This window comes from Dysidea avara, chromosome 11 (assembly GCF_963678975.1).
Source record: "Dysidea avara chromosome 11, odDysAvar1.4, whole genome shotgun sequence".
NCBI classification, from domain to species: Eukaryota; Metazoa; Porifera; class Demospongiae; order Dictyoceratida; family Dysideidae; genus Dysidea; species Dysidea avara.
Window position 1 is genome coordinate 20,211,895 of NC_089282.1, and position 14,382 is coordinate 20,226,276.

Sequence of the window (14,382 nt, forward strand, 5' to 3'; positions counted from 1 at the left end):
TTGGAACACCAACCTACTGCCTTTGTCTATTTCATATCTTTGACTTATGGGATGCATGATACTAGTTAAATGGATACCTTGATCAATAGTATGCTAGTGGTACACATGTATTGCTGTATCTATCTTCCTATAGGATGTTGTATTGGCAACTGATGGTTGTACAGTTGACACACAGTCTCTCAATGATGAATCTCCTGACCCAGTTTTGATATGCAAGACTGACATCACCACTATATTAGACATGTACCAGTAAGTTGACCTAACGTAATTCATTGTAAAGAAGTCGTTTAACTCTTTTTTTACAGAAGCCATTACTTTAATTTGGCTTGCTAAGGCCCTTGATGGGTAGTTATTCTTCTGTTGATAATTCTTATTTGGCTGTCCATATCAGTTATTTTATACCTCGAAAACTTGACAAAATGATAGGCTTTTATTTACTCATTTTATCAACAATAGTAAGTCTCAAAATCCACTCTATAGAACTATTCATGTTAGAAGTATTACCCTGACAATTCTTTACTGTGTAGAAAGAAACATCAGGGAGTACAAAATTTGAGATTCCAGTGGTACATTTAACACTTTGGAAATCTATAATAAATTTGGCTGCATACCTTATCCACAACAAGTACACTTCAAATTATGACCTAATCCACTAAGCAAGTGTGGCTTCTACACAGATGATGGATTGCTGCACTCATAGGCTACCAATTTTTCATCTCCGTGGTCAATACTAATGGCTCTGGTTCCTGGAGCAGCTTTTCTCAGATCCTGAGAAAACTATAAGGGCTGGTTTGGTACCATATAGAAGCCATAGCATAGTTGAAATGGTGGATAGTGAACTAAGAAAGGTATGGAGAGCTGGCCCTTCATCGGTTAACTGATTTCAGAGTGCAATGTTATTGCCCGCACGAACGTGTTGGTCAAAACAGGAAAATTTTGGGTATCAGAATTAAAACACTCACAGTAATAGCTAACATTGCCAACATACATTATAACCACTGGCTTCAGGCAATGATAAAAAGTATTCAATTTGTTCATGTATTTCTGTAGTCATTCAAATACTCTAATAGAATGTACACTTACCCTAGACCTCCACTCAAGGTACTATAATTGAACCATCTTATTCTTCTTCTTTTTTAAATTTCAAATATACAAGGGTACAGATAAACTATAGGGTCTTACTAATAATGTTTTACATAAAGTCCAAGTTTTGTCAACTTCAGTCACAATTCGCTTTTTTTTATGATTGTGTGAACAGATGTGCATAATTTATTTTTCATTAGTTTTATTTTGTTGTTTATTCCAGTGCATTAGACCTTGGTGCACCATTCATATTGGGAGGTCTCCCCACTTCACTTGGGTATGCCAATGGAGAGACGTTTACTCCGTTTGTTGGATGTCTAAGAAATGTAAAAGTGAATGAGAATTTTATTGATTTCCACAATCCTATTGAGCAAAGTGGGACAGAAGAAGGAAGATGTGCTCTGTTGGATGGTCCTTGTTTGTCATTTCCTTGTTTTCGCGGTGGAACTTGTATTGGATCAGGTGATTCTTTTGAGTGTCGTTGTCCACAGCAGTACACTGGAACAACATGCGAACAAGGTGCGTGTGTGTTATATTAGAGTATTTCATTCACTTAGTATGTCTTTTTGTTAGATTCTACTTCAGCGTTATTTTCAGGCAAAGAATATATTCAATATGAACTGAAGGACAGCAGTATAGGCAGCAGTACTGGTAGTACAGGACGAGTGTCACGGAGACAACTTGACCCACTGCAGTCATTTATTGAATTAGAAATATCAGTGTCCTTTAGGACTAAGATAAAGAGTGGAACGATTTTAGAAATGACTGGACCACCACAAAATGATTTTGCAATAATACAGGTAACTGCAATGATTGTCTTATCAAATACAGTATTTAAATTTTTTTCCCATAGGTCACTGAAGATGGTATCCAGTTCTCATTCAATCTTGGTAGTGGAGACAACACTGTTAGTATTTATGATGATTTTACTGAAAACACTTTCCATCAACTCACAGTTATCTTACTAGGTAAACAAGCACAGATGATCCTTGATGGTAGGTTGGCTGCAAGTGTTGAAGCTTCAGGAAATAGCCAAATTCTTGACATCGATCCACATACAATTTTTGTTGGTGGCACTCCATCTATTGAGAATACTGTTAATGATGGTTTTGAAGGATGTCTATGGGGACTTCGACTAAATGGTTTTGATTTGCCATTCAGTGGAGAAACTGAAACATTTAGAGCAATCCCTTCAGGTGGCACAATCCAGACTTGTCCTGAATTAAACACACAATCAATAATAATACTTCCTGAGGAAGAAGAAGATAGTGTACTGTTCCACATTGCCATTGCAGTATGCCTGCTCTTTGTACTATTCCTATCCATTATGTTGGTAGTTATTGGTAAACTACTGCGACACTACTGGGGTAAAAGGAGAGGAAAGTTTGTGATTGAAAATGACAGGGTGAGAGTAAGCCATTCCCGCTCCATGTCCACAGAAAACGTCCGACCCTATCAATCTGAAGGAGGTGGAGAGGCAGATATCGATGAGTTTAGTTTCCATGAACCACGGAGCACAGAGGAAAGAAGGCGATTCACAGAACCACCAAAAATACAATCTCCCCTGAGAAATGGCGGTGTTCAGAGAACACCAGATCACCATCACGAAGCATCAGCCAGCCAGTTAAGTGATGCATACACCATGAGTGCTGCCTCAGCACAAGACATTACTGGAAATGACACTAATGTATCTCCGTCACATGAACAAGAAACAATACCAACGTCGTTCAACTCTAGAACTAATTTACTAGATGAGAACAGATTAGCAAGAACTTATGAACGACCTATAAGACATCCGCAACAGAGACCTCCTGTTCTCACTGAAGAACACTTACAGTCGCAAGCAGCTGCTGCATCAGCTATGAGCTCCGAAGAAGCATATAGTGATATCAACCGTTACATTGCTAAGAAGGTTGAGACAGTAAATGGAGAGCTAGAAAACATTGACTTTGATCACCTAAGAGTGTTTGTAGACGAAGGAGAATTTGACCCATTAGGATCACTCGGTTCCCTGTATGATATGCATATGGTGGATGAAGAGGATGACAATGTTTCACTTAAGTCTTTTAGTTTTCTGGCAGAATATGGTAGCAGGTTTCAAAAAATTAACAGACTCTTTCAAGGACAAGATTCCTCAACAGGTGGAGACGACCAAAGTATATCAGCCAGCTCAGTGGTGTTTAGTAGAGAGAGACTTCACCAAGAACCACACCACGACAGAGATATTCGAATTGTATAGTCTTTTTGTTATCATTACGGTGTGAATACATGTAATGTAATTTTATTATTTATGTGTAATTGTACATTATTGGATATCACAAAGTAATACCATCAAGATTTCATATATGTGACCCAATTTTAGAAAACCAGTCTTAATGTTACACATGAAATAATTTACAATTCACTGTCTTACCATTAAGACAGTTCGGCGGCGCCTGTTAGATTATTTCTCAGAATTTGTAGTAATTCAAGTTACTGGCTAACGATTGTAACCGTTGTAAAGTTGATTAATTGCTTGGAATACTGAATTTTGGTCATAAATATTTGAGCTGTCAAATGTGACATTAAGCCAAAATCGGGTCACACTTGATACCATGGAACCACTATTACATGTGCCAATAGCAGCTTTTTTTTCCTCACACAACTGGCTAGAGTACTATGTATACAGTACCTGAGGTTTCATCAGAGACATTCTCAGAATATGCAATCAGCTTATCTCTAGCTAGTGGCAAATGTGTGCATATTTTAGATTTTCATGGGCAATGAGTACAACATGTGTATGTATACACAGTATAACTATGCTACCTGCAGCTGCACAAATTAAAGTAATAGTTACTCAATGGCGGATCCAGGATGGGGTATTTGGGGCAAATGCCCCCCCCCCCCCCCCCCCAGTGGAAGGGCCCGCCATACTTGAGATTAAAATACTAAACTTTATGTCAGGCAAAGATCAGTTTAGCTGTACAACTCACGAAAATATACACATTTTACTACAATTTCACCTGAAACCGAAGCAAACCAATGTCAAACTAGCTGTTAAATTGTTACCCAGCACCTTCGTGCGTACTAAGCACCTCTAAAATTAATTATCGTGTTGTTCTTTAAGACGTTTGGAGCCTTTTAACAGCTTTTAAGACTTCACAACCATCTTCAGGCCAAAATGGCAAAAATCATCAGTGAGACACTACTAAGAGGTGATTATTTGCTGCTTCAAAAATGCAGCAACTAACAAGAGAATCTGGATCTCAGAGTCCCCAACCACCTACAACTTAGCCTGTTTGTGCCCCTCCCCTTGCTGGCTCCTGGATCCGCCCCTGTTACCGGTGTCTAATACTCTAGTTATCTACTGTAAGATTTGCCCCTATCCCCATGATGGGGGTTGAAAACAGGGTAGAAAAAGTATTTTGAATTAACAACTGACTCAGTTTATTGAAATAAAACTAATTATTATGCTTTAAATAACCCAAACACTCTGGATAAACCCTTGTACTTATGCCTCTGCTCATAGGATATCATCAATCCAAGGCCATGTAAGGCAACACATTAGGCTATATCAAGAGTTGAGGGGTTCATAATATATGGATAAGGAAATAATTATTAGTTAGCTATATGTCCAAAATTTTTGGATTATTATTATAATAATACAAAATATATGTCAGTGCATTAAAGACTGTATAATGAGGTGAGTACGCTGATGGTCCACTGATTTCCCAGCTGTATCAATGGTCAGACCCTATATTACAGTCTGAAAGAAGCTAGCTATATATACATGGCCTTTTTTGAGTGTGTAAAACAGTGGTCACTCCCTAATAGAATGATTGGTAGAATAATATTTATACTGTATCATTTAATTAGAACTTGCTAAAATAGGTTTAGCAATATTTACTGCTGCACATAATGATTAGCTATAACTGAAAGCAAAGAAGAAGTTATTAAAATGAGTATACGAGTGAGTATAGGTATACATTTTGGGAATAAGTTGTAATTTATTGTTGTTGATTTGTTGTTTTGTAGATGTAATTATAATTGTTGTTTATTTGTTTTGGTTTGTAAGTGTTATTTTGTGTGTGTTTTGTTTAGTGGTTGTAATATGTGTTTTGTATTAGGACAGTACCTTGTACAGGCTTGCCTTTTGTACTGTTTCCCTCGATAATAAATACATAAATAATAAATAATAAAAGCATTCAACTTTTGGAAAAATTCTGATGATGAAAAGTTTGATAATTTGCAAGCCTATACAAAGCAGAGGTCTAACAAAGAGATATCTATATGCATACTTGTGATGGGATCAATCAGTGGCTTCTATCCCACATTCCCACAAAGGTTTCAGACTATGTAACTGCACAGGTTTTAGGATTTTTAAACCACTTTTATGTTTGCTTTTGATATGCACCTTCCTTTTGAGCAGACACTTTACTGGACTGTATGATAGATTTTACTATCATACAGCCAGTTTCCGAGCTGGTTTCTGTTTAAAATTCTTCTTGATGTATGGGTTTTGGTAGGATTATATGTAGCTAGCTATACATACGTAAGTTCATACAACTCAAGAGCTAACTTACTTGGGAACAGATATATAAAACGACCTGGTTACCATTACTATACTTCTTGTAGCAAATCACAGCCAAAAAGGTCACTGATTAGCCATGTGACTTAGGCAATAAGTAGAGTGGTAGACCAGCACTAAGTCATGTTTGAGATTGCTACAAGTGATCATGAGATATGCATCTGCAAAGGCTGACGGAGATGTCGTGCAGGTGTTCTAATTTTACAGACTTTTTAAATCACTACAATGTGAATGTTATTATCACAGGGCCGTAGCCCTTTTTTTATCTGGGTAGGTTCTTTTAGAAGAAAAGTGGACCTTTTTTGAGGCCCTTTTTATATGGATTACATTATGGTGTGCGAAAAACTAGGGAGGTCTAGGGGCATGCCCCCCCCAGGAAATTTTTGAAAATAGACACTAAAAGGTTGAATTTAGTCATTTTAGTGGCATTTATAACAATTTTTAGGTAAGCCCAAGACCAGCTATTTGGATGACATCTGGAAAATATCTCTCTACTGCTACTGTAATTATACCATTTGTGATTATACCATCTGTGTCTATAATATATTGGAATGTCACAGTGAATAAAAATGGGAAAGATTGAGCGTTCTGTTGGATCGTGCATTGAAGCATGGATGCTATTTATGGGCTCTGCATGGGAGGGGCTTGCCCACCAAAAAATTAATATTATGAAAGTTCTAGTTTAGACAACAAATATGGTTTTGTAAATAAATTAAGTAGTTATATACAGATTTTAAAAGAAAATGTAATTGTGACTTCTATTAGAGTGATTGTTTTATTAGAGTGATTGTTCTATTAGGGTGGTTGACTGCTCTATTAGAGTATCTCGATCTTGCATTGCATTACAAGCACTGAATGAGCCAGCTACTCGGAGCACTTCTTATATTAGTGGTATCTAGTAAACTGTAGCTAATGGACTTTTGCTACTAAAAATTTGAACTTGTATACTAAAATTGTGGACCTTTTTGCTAAAATTGTGGACCTTTTTCCCAAGAGGGCGGTTCTTCCGAACCCCCCCTGGCTACGGGCCTGTTATCAAGAGTTAATAATAGGGGAGGGTGAGCTGACATGTCCATCTGACATACGCATATAGTCTATAGCTAGCTATAATTTACTGGCTAGCTGAGGGAGGGGGGGGGGGGGGGGGGGGTCAAAGGGGCTCTTGACCCCCTCCAAAAATCTTTAGTATACCAAGATCGAGATACTCTAATAGAGCAGTCACATACAGTATTAGAGCAGTGTGTAGTGAGCTATTTAAGGATTTTTATGTACTTTATCAGCTATAAATGCGTGGTTGGTGAGGCGGGCAGCTATTGTCAGCTGGTTGTGACCTTTTTTTCTTTTTTTTTAGCCTCACCTTATCAAACCAGAAACAATGTAGTGCCTTAGTTCATTTTTGCCCCCCGCTTTCCATAAGTCTGGATCCGCCCCTGAGCTGGCTATAGCTGCGTTCTTGGCTGCATGCATGCATATATAGTAGCCACCTATGGACTATGGTATGGTCTATCAGCACTTTTTCACCTTATGCATGCTATGCATCATAATGCATGTGTTACACACATGCATGCATTGTACACGTGCACTACATGTGATCGTAGCATTATCTATAATTGTGCGGTATTTTGGGAAATATGATCAGTCAGGCGGTATGCGGTTGTCGATTACTTAATCTCAGTGCAGCCCTTAAATAAATTATATCACTTGTTCAGTAAGTAGCTAGGTTAACCTATCATTATCTGTGTAACAAAGCTACTTTATAGGTGGCCATGTCTATCGTCCCTTTACTAACTTTACCCAGTCCTGATGCAGTCGGGTTAAACTTGGGACTTCCTTCCCCTCAACTGATGGAGAAGACAGCCCAACTGTTTTGCAGTGCTTCTTCGCATTGTGCGGTAAGTTAATTGATGTAGTATTATAGTCTTCAACAGATAAAGGGCTATGCCTGTACGGCCAGTCACATCAATTATGCAGATGTGCCATGCGGCATGGCTAAAGGATACGGTAAGTGCATGCATGTTCTATATAGCTAGCCGGTCGGTTATAGAACAATGCAGCGCGTTGTAGAGTAGTTTTGTAGCTAGCTATTACCATATTAAAGAGTCATCACCACTTGGATTTTACTAGTCACAACAATGAGGTGGTCTTTAGCTTTCACGTAGCTAGCTATAGCTAAACGTGATCATGATACGTATAGACTGAGGGTCATGCTAACTTGTTGGTTTGTGTTATCATTTGCTGCACAGCCCACTTAGCGGGTAGCATTCAATCATCCATGCATGTTGAAATTAATATTTGGTTTTTGTCACAAATTAGTAGCTAGCTAGCTATGTACATCGATTGGTGTACTAACTATACTACTGCTCTATCATCAAGGGGCAAGTCCTCCATAAATAATATGAACACTTGTTGCAGCAAACATAACTTTGGAACGTTGGTTAAAATACCATGTAGCTAAGATCAACCAATGCATCTGCTAACGCTGAAAATTTTGCTGATGCCGATAGCTATTTGCAAAAACTCATAATTTTAATTTGAACAATGCACAGTTGAAAGGTCACACAAAACCATCCATAGCAACAACCCATAACAGTTGGTTACATTTAGCATGTCAGCCACAAAGTGTAGTTAAGTTTACCACTGACTTTGACCTGCAGCAACTTGTATGGCGAATCCACCCCAGCAGAAACGATGGAATGGCTGGGTATGTTAATTCAGAATATATTCAAACTTTAGCTTTAAAGCATATACTTTTTGGAATATGAATTTCACAGGTAAATTAAACTGGGGGCCTGTCAATACAGGGAGTCAGATACATGTAACTGAAACGTTGAAGAATGCAGAAAAAATTCCCAGACCCAGTGGTGACTTGATCCCCCGTAACATGCAGTCTAGGCATGTGTCAGAGGAGCCACAGCAGCCGGGATCTGTGATTTTCTCTGCACTCTACTTAATCATTGACTTCTCGCCAGCAAGGGGGTTTTATTATATGCTTGTATCAACTTGTTAGCTACAATTATGTAGCTATAAAACCTTTATTTTCTATAGAGTTTGCCTTCACCTGGTTGTATAACAGCTTATCATAAACAACTGTTGGTGGTAAAGAGTTAGATACCACCATAGGATATGCCATTTTAGTTGTCTTATGTTTATGGTATGGGTTCAATGGGTGACACATAAAAAGTTATGCCGGTCTTCAGTTATCAGTGAATGCAGAGGAAATCTGCATCCCTGCAAGCTGTCTGTGGTTCAAATCAACACCATGTTGTCATACTCTATCATTCCATACAATACAACAATGAAGTCCCAGCACTGCATTCTTGGCTTTTAAAAACTGTAATTAGGGATGAAAGTGATAGTCTTTTAAAGTCATGTTGTGAAGGAATACTAAGTTGTGATTCCAGCAAAAGCTTTGCACCACAAGTAATATTCTGTTAAACATGCATTGTGTGTAATATTACAAGTTGGGTAAGTACTTTTTTTTATTTGTGCACTAGAAGTTATTATCTAGCACACATCAATGCTAATAGTGTGATGCATGGTTTAAAGCATCATAGCATCAACTGCCGGGAAGAACAGATTAATGTTTATTTGGAAATTCGAAAAGCTCTATGTCATGGAATGCATATGTCGTCGATGAAATTTAGAATACCTAATCAATATACGTGCATTTCAACATATTATATATACACATTGTTTGAACAGACCCGACAGCTGCAAACAATGACACAATATGGTCCAGAAAATGGTGATGAACATTTTAGGGAGTTGTTGGCAGACTTCCTTTCAAGACAATATCAAGCAGATGTTCTAGCGTCAGTTATACAACTGTACTATGTAGCCTGCGTAAATGTCTTTCATTTTATGTAGTGATGAACTTTATGTTACTGCTGGAGCAACAAATGGGCTGAGTTTGATTTCTACTCTGTTGTTTGAAGCAAGAGATAATGTGTACATTGAAGATCCCTCTTTCTTCTTTGTATTCAAGATATTTAAAGGCTACAACTTTAATGTTATAAGTGGTAAGCATTCATAAAGCAACTTCAATTGTGTCAGTACTACGTGAATGCTAAGGCAAGCCTTGTTTAGCCACGGATAGCTATTGTAGTTTGGGGTACTTGCTTGCTTGCACTGTCGTTGATCATGCAAAGCCAGAACATGATGTTCATAGATTATTTGCACTACACCAGATCAGTTATTAATCCTACATGCGTTTGAATAATCACATCACTATGTGTGGAATCACGTGTGGGATCAATAATCTATGATACTGTTGAAGGGGGTTGAAGTAGTAAAAAGATGTGACAAGCTACATAGTGAAAGCCTGTGTTCCATTTGACATGCAAGATGAGCACTCTTTTTGTGAAGTTTTCTTTTACTGATTTCTGGCCTTGTAGTCATTAACAAGTGCTGTATTGGTTTGCCAACTAAGTAACACTGTGATAGCATTGATAGTGTTGATATAGTGGTGTTTCTCTTCATTTAACCATCAAAATATTACAGTTTAGCAATCGTAAATAAATTTTTCTTTTGTTGCTTTAGGTAGAGTTCCTTGCTGGTCTAGACATTATGTGTACAATGATGTCATGCATGCGTGATTAGCTACTGTTGCGTATTTATATATCATAACTCATGGTACAGACTACTAACATGGACTGCCTTAAATTTAAAGCTTATAAAACCTAGCAGTTACTAATACTGTGCACTATGCCCAAGTGATGTGTACAACGAAAAGGCTAAGGGGACCTAGTAGCTTGTAGTTCCTCGTAGTTAGTTATCACTTTACTGTAGGTGGCTGCATAGTGAAGCCATGTAATATTCCTTGGTTAGCACTTCACTGGCTTTGCTGTTGTTTGGATGGCCTTTGCCCGATTACAAGCAAGCAAGCAGCACCAATCCACTACAGCTATTCTCATATGGCAGGGATCACTAAGGAAATAATTTTTTTATTATGTATTGTATGGTAGAAGAACATATACAACTTGTACACAGTTCCTACAGATTCAGAAGGTATAATACCATCATCCCTGGAGGAGACCATCACCTCACATAATTCTAAACCTGCTACTCGTCAACTAACTGAGGCAAAACCATACAGAGGAATGATATACCTGATCCCAACATTTCATAATCCAACTGGAAAATGTTTAAGCCCTGGTAAGATTGCAACAATGTAGCTACTAGGAAGTTAATAATAGTGGAGTAGCTACTACTACTGTTGTTAACTCCCATTGCTAACCAGAGTTCATAATATGAATCATGAACACTTGTTTTACTAGTAATCAGCATGTATAATTATATGTGGCCTGATTTGGATAGACACAATGACTAAAATTAGCAACATGCTAAAACTTTTGAAATAAAGCTTGCCTGGCTGAATACGTAGCTGATCTAATTATTCGACTACACAGCTGGTAGGGTTAACAAATTGTGACCAATGTTATATGCTACAGAAAAATCAAGTCACGTGCATACCAAAAATTTAGTTGCATGGCATGCAAGCATTCACAACAATATAATGTCTTTACTGTCTAAAAGTTGTTGTCTTTACTTACATAATATTGAATTCACTGAAAAAGCTGTTTAACTTGGAATTGTGTGTTATGTACGTACTTGTAGGAAAGCGTTTGTGGTAGTGTATCGAACTGGGTCCCTCAAATGTTCGTTCACTACCAGTGTGTGATTAATGAGATGATGTTTAGGTGGTGTTATCAGAGGAGGTCAGGTATTGCTACTCACATTCCGGGTTCTTGTTGTACTATACACAGGGAAATGCTTTGATGGAACAATGACTTAAAAGTGTAGTACCACTGTCACTCTAAGCACTAAGATTTTTAAAGGCAGGATTCACAATTACATTTTTACAACTTCATAATCTTAGATACCATTTGGCAGGTTATTTTTTAGGGTAAAAAATTTCGTGAACAAAATCTCATAAACTCAAGGGTAAAAATTCACGAATCACTGATACCAATAGCCTATAATAGCTAGTGTATTGGATGTCTAGCTAGCAAAAGTTTCACAAGTAAAATTTCCATGAATGAAATGTCAATTGCAAACTTTTCCACCTCAAAAGTAACCTGCCATGCAGCAGTTAAATGGCCATTTTTGGTAACTGACTAAATGAACCTTTTTGTGAAGTTTATGAAACACAAAGTGACTTTGGTATTATATAAACACAATAAGTATTTAAAGATATATTGGAAAATGTTTGGTGACTTTATTAGTAAAGATGTCAATTGTTACCTCCATCAAAGTTTCTCACATACAGAAGTGACCATCTGAAGTAGTGATGTTGACTTCAAATGCGTTTTATCTTATATTTCCAGATCGTTACAAGGAGGTGATAGCAATAGCCAGGAGACACAACCTACTGATAGTGTGTGATGATGTCTACAACCTGTTGTATTTTACTGACAAGCCACCAACAAGACTCTACTCCTATGACACAAAGTATTACACTAGTGTTACAAGATGTCATTACATATAGTGTATAGGTCTGATCCAGATTACGCAGCAAACGTTGTGTCCAATGGTACATTCTCTAAGATTTTCTCTCCTGGAATAAGACTAGGCTGGATAGAGGCTCCTTATAAAGTACTCAAGATAATAGCAGATAGGTATGGCCACACTTAAGTAGATCTCTACGACTACTTATTTTGTTCATTGTTCACATGTAGTGGTTTAGCTTTGAGTGGAGGATGCTTCAACCATACAGTATCTTGTGTGATGGCCAGTGCTATTTCACTGGGATATGTTGATAACACTGTGGATGAGTATCGTGCTGCTTTGAAGGTAAGCTATCACTATAGCAACCACATGTTGTTTTGTAGGTAGCTACAACCAAATTGTTATATATTTTATATTATTCTTTTTAGTCCGGGTGTGAAGTTGTGACAGATGTGCTCACTAGGGAGTTACCTAAAGAAGTACAAGTGTCTCAACCAATGGTTAGTTATGGGGATGTAGCTGTAGTACTTCCCTAGTGGGCTTATCAGAATGGCATAGATTTTGCTTTATATAAACATGCACTTTGCAACTACATACTGCTGTGTATAGGTAGTTGTATGCACCACACAATAATACAAGTGTATTATGAAATAGCTTCATGAAATTTACTTTGTTACTGGAGGATTTAGCAAACATTCTAACCTGGTGTGTGAATGATTAAAGTTGGAAACAATTATAGTTGAACTGTAACTTGCATGAGGTTTCACTGTGCATGTACTTGTGACAACAATGTGTTATCTACAGGGTGGATATTATGTGTGGGTGAGTCTCCCAGATGGAATGGAAGCTCAAAGTAATAGTTAACAACAAACACAATACACAGTGACATGTTAGTATGTTATATTGTGTAGGTATTTTGGATGAGTGCTTGAAGGGATATAATATCAACTTCCAAATCGGCAGCAGGTAGCCATTCATTGTATTGTTGTACGTATAATTAATACATATCTATATCTGGACAGATTTTCAGCAGATGGAAATTTTAAGAATTGCTTTCGTATCAGCTACTCATTTTACAAACCTGATACTTTGCGGTTTGCTGCTGAGAAGATAACCGCCATGATTAAGAAGTACCTCTAAAATGTACAATCATTACCTTTTTACTGGTTAATATTTCCTTGTGTGTTTATTCATTATCTATTTATTTATTTATAGCTTCCACACTAAAGAAGAAACTGTTCAGTACTGTTTGTATCTGACAACGTAGTCTACACTTTTTTCTGCCGGCAATGGATGGGTATAATTGTCAAAATCAGTGATTAAAATACTGATTAGATAATCTGAGTTAATGATATTACTGCATGCTTTACAGTGTCCAGCACTAAAGGGTCTGACAGAAACTTGCATGTGCACGCTGCAGCCTTTCCTAATACACAGGACTTGAACACTTTGACATTACGTAATATGACTAATAACATGAAACATGCAGAAACGTGGGCCAAAAAAAGCCCTCCAATCCCAGGATTTGAACTGCAAGCCACCCAATGATATAGCATATTGGGTATAAGATATAGCTATACATCTGCACAACTCATAATAGTGTATAAGTTGAGGTATAAGCGCACCATATCTAGTATGGAGATACTTATATCACTATTAAAGCTTTACAGTGGCCAGCACTGATCAACATGTGCTGCAGCCTTTGGATACATACAAAGCCACAACATATTACTGCTATAGCCACATCATTTAAGTCAATACAGATATCAAGCAAATCATTGCAGGCGACCGAGTTACTCCATCTAGTCTTTTAGTTCGTCCACACGTTGTTATAGTGCCCCCTGAAAATGAGGTCTCAATTAAAGAATGGTATTGAGATATAGTAGCTCACCACATTCTTATTATTAACTTCATGGAGCTGGCTGCTGTCACATCTAGGCACACTGAGAAAAATTAGGTCAAGCCATTTGTAAAATGGCTGCAGTTCTAGATTTCCAGCTTGTGGAGGTTTAACACACATTATTGTGAATGCAACAAAAAACGAGGCAAAAAAATGTCTTGTGTCAAATATGCCATTTCCATACCCTTTCATAAACATCACAAGGCGTTGAACTGCAATCTCGACACTTGTGTCATAGCGGCTGAACCAATTTGCAGTAGACCTCTGTGAGACCGCTGCAACCTGCATGAGTACGCTGTCTAGCTAGACTACTTTCAATTGTCCAGCACTATGCAGAACCTCCACCATGGGAGTGATGGACTCTATTACTCGCCAAGCAGTGGGA

At 37.7% G+C, this 14,382-nt stretch overlaps 2 protein-coding genes across 3 annotated transcripts in view; both read left to right on the forward strand.

Annotated features, from left to right (window-relative positions):
* The window catches only part of LOC136239517 (protocadherin Fat 1-like), a 17,954-nt gene extending 14,520 nt beyond the window's left edge, over positions 1–3,434 (forward strand). For both annotated transcript variants that reach the window (XM_066030258.1, XM_066030257.1), the window contains 4 exons: positions 134–249; positions 1,307–1,602; positions 1,657–1,883; positions 1,937–3,434. In XM_066030258.1, the coding sequence (XP_065886330.1) occupies positions 134–249; positions 1,307–1,602; positions 1,657–1,883; positions 1,937–3,322 (2,025 nt within the window). In that variant the 3' untranslated portion in view covers positions 3,323–3,434. The remainder of the gene's footprint in view (positions 1–133; positions 250–1,306; positions 1,603–1,656; positions 1,884–1,936) is intronic.
* Positions 3,435–7,292: 3,858 nt separating this feature from the next.
* LOC136239041 (uncharacterized) lies at positions 7,293–13,322 on the forward strand. The gene is made up of 12 exons (XM_066029777.1): positions 7,293–7,358; positions 7,411–7,542; positions 9,353–9,462; positions 9,518–9,669; positions 10,640–10,804; positions 11,977–12,100; positions 12,145–12,267; positions 12,328–12,442; positions 12,526–12,597; positions 12,902–12,950; positions 13,009–13,063; positions 13,120–13,322. The coding sequence occupies exons 2-12, from the start codon at positions 7,417–7,419 to the stop codon at positions 13,235–13,237; spliced, it is 1,209 nt and encodes a 402-aa protein (XP_065885849.1). The 5' UTR covers positions 7,293–7,358; positions 7,411–7,416; the 3' UTR covers positions 13,238–13,322.
* The last annotated feature ends 1,060 nt before the right edge of the window (positions 13,323–14,382 follow it).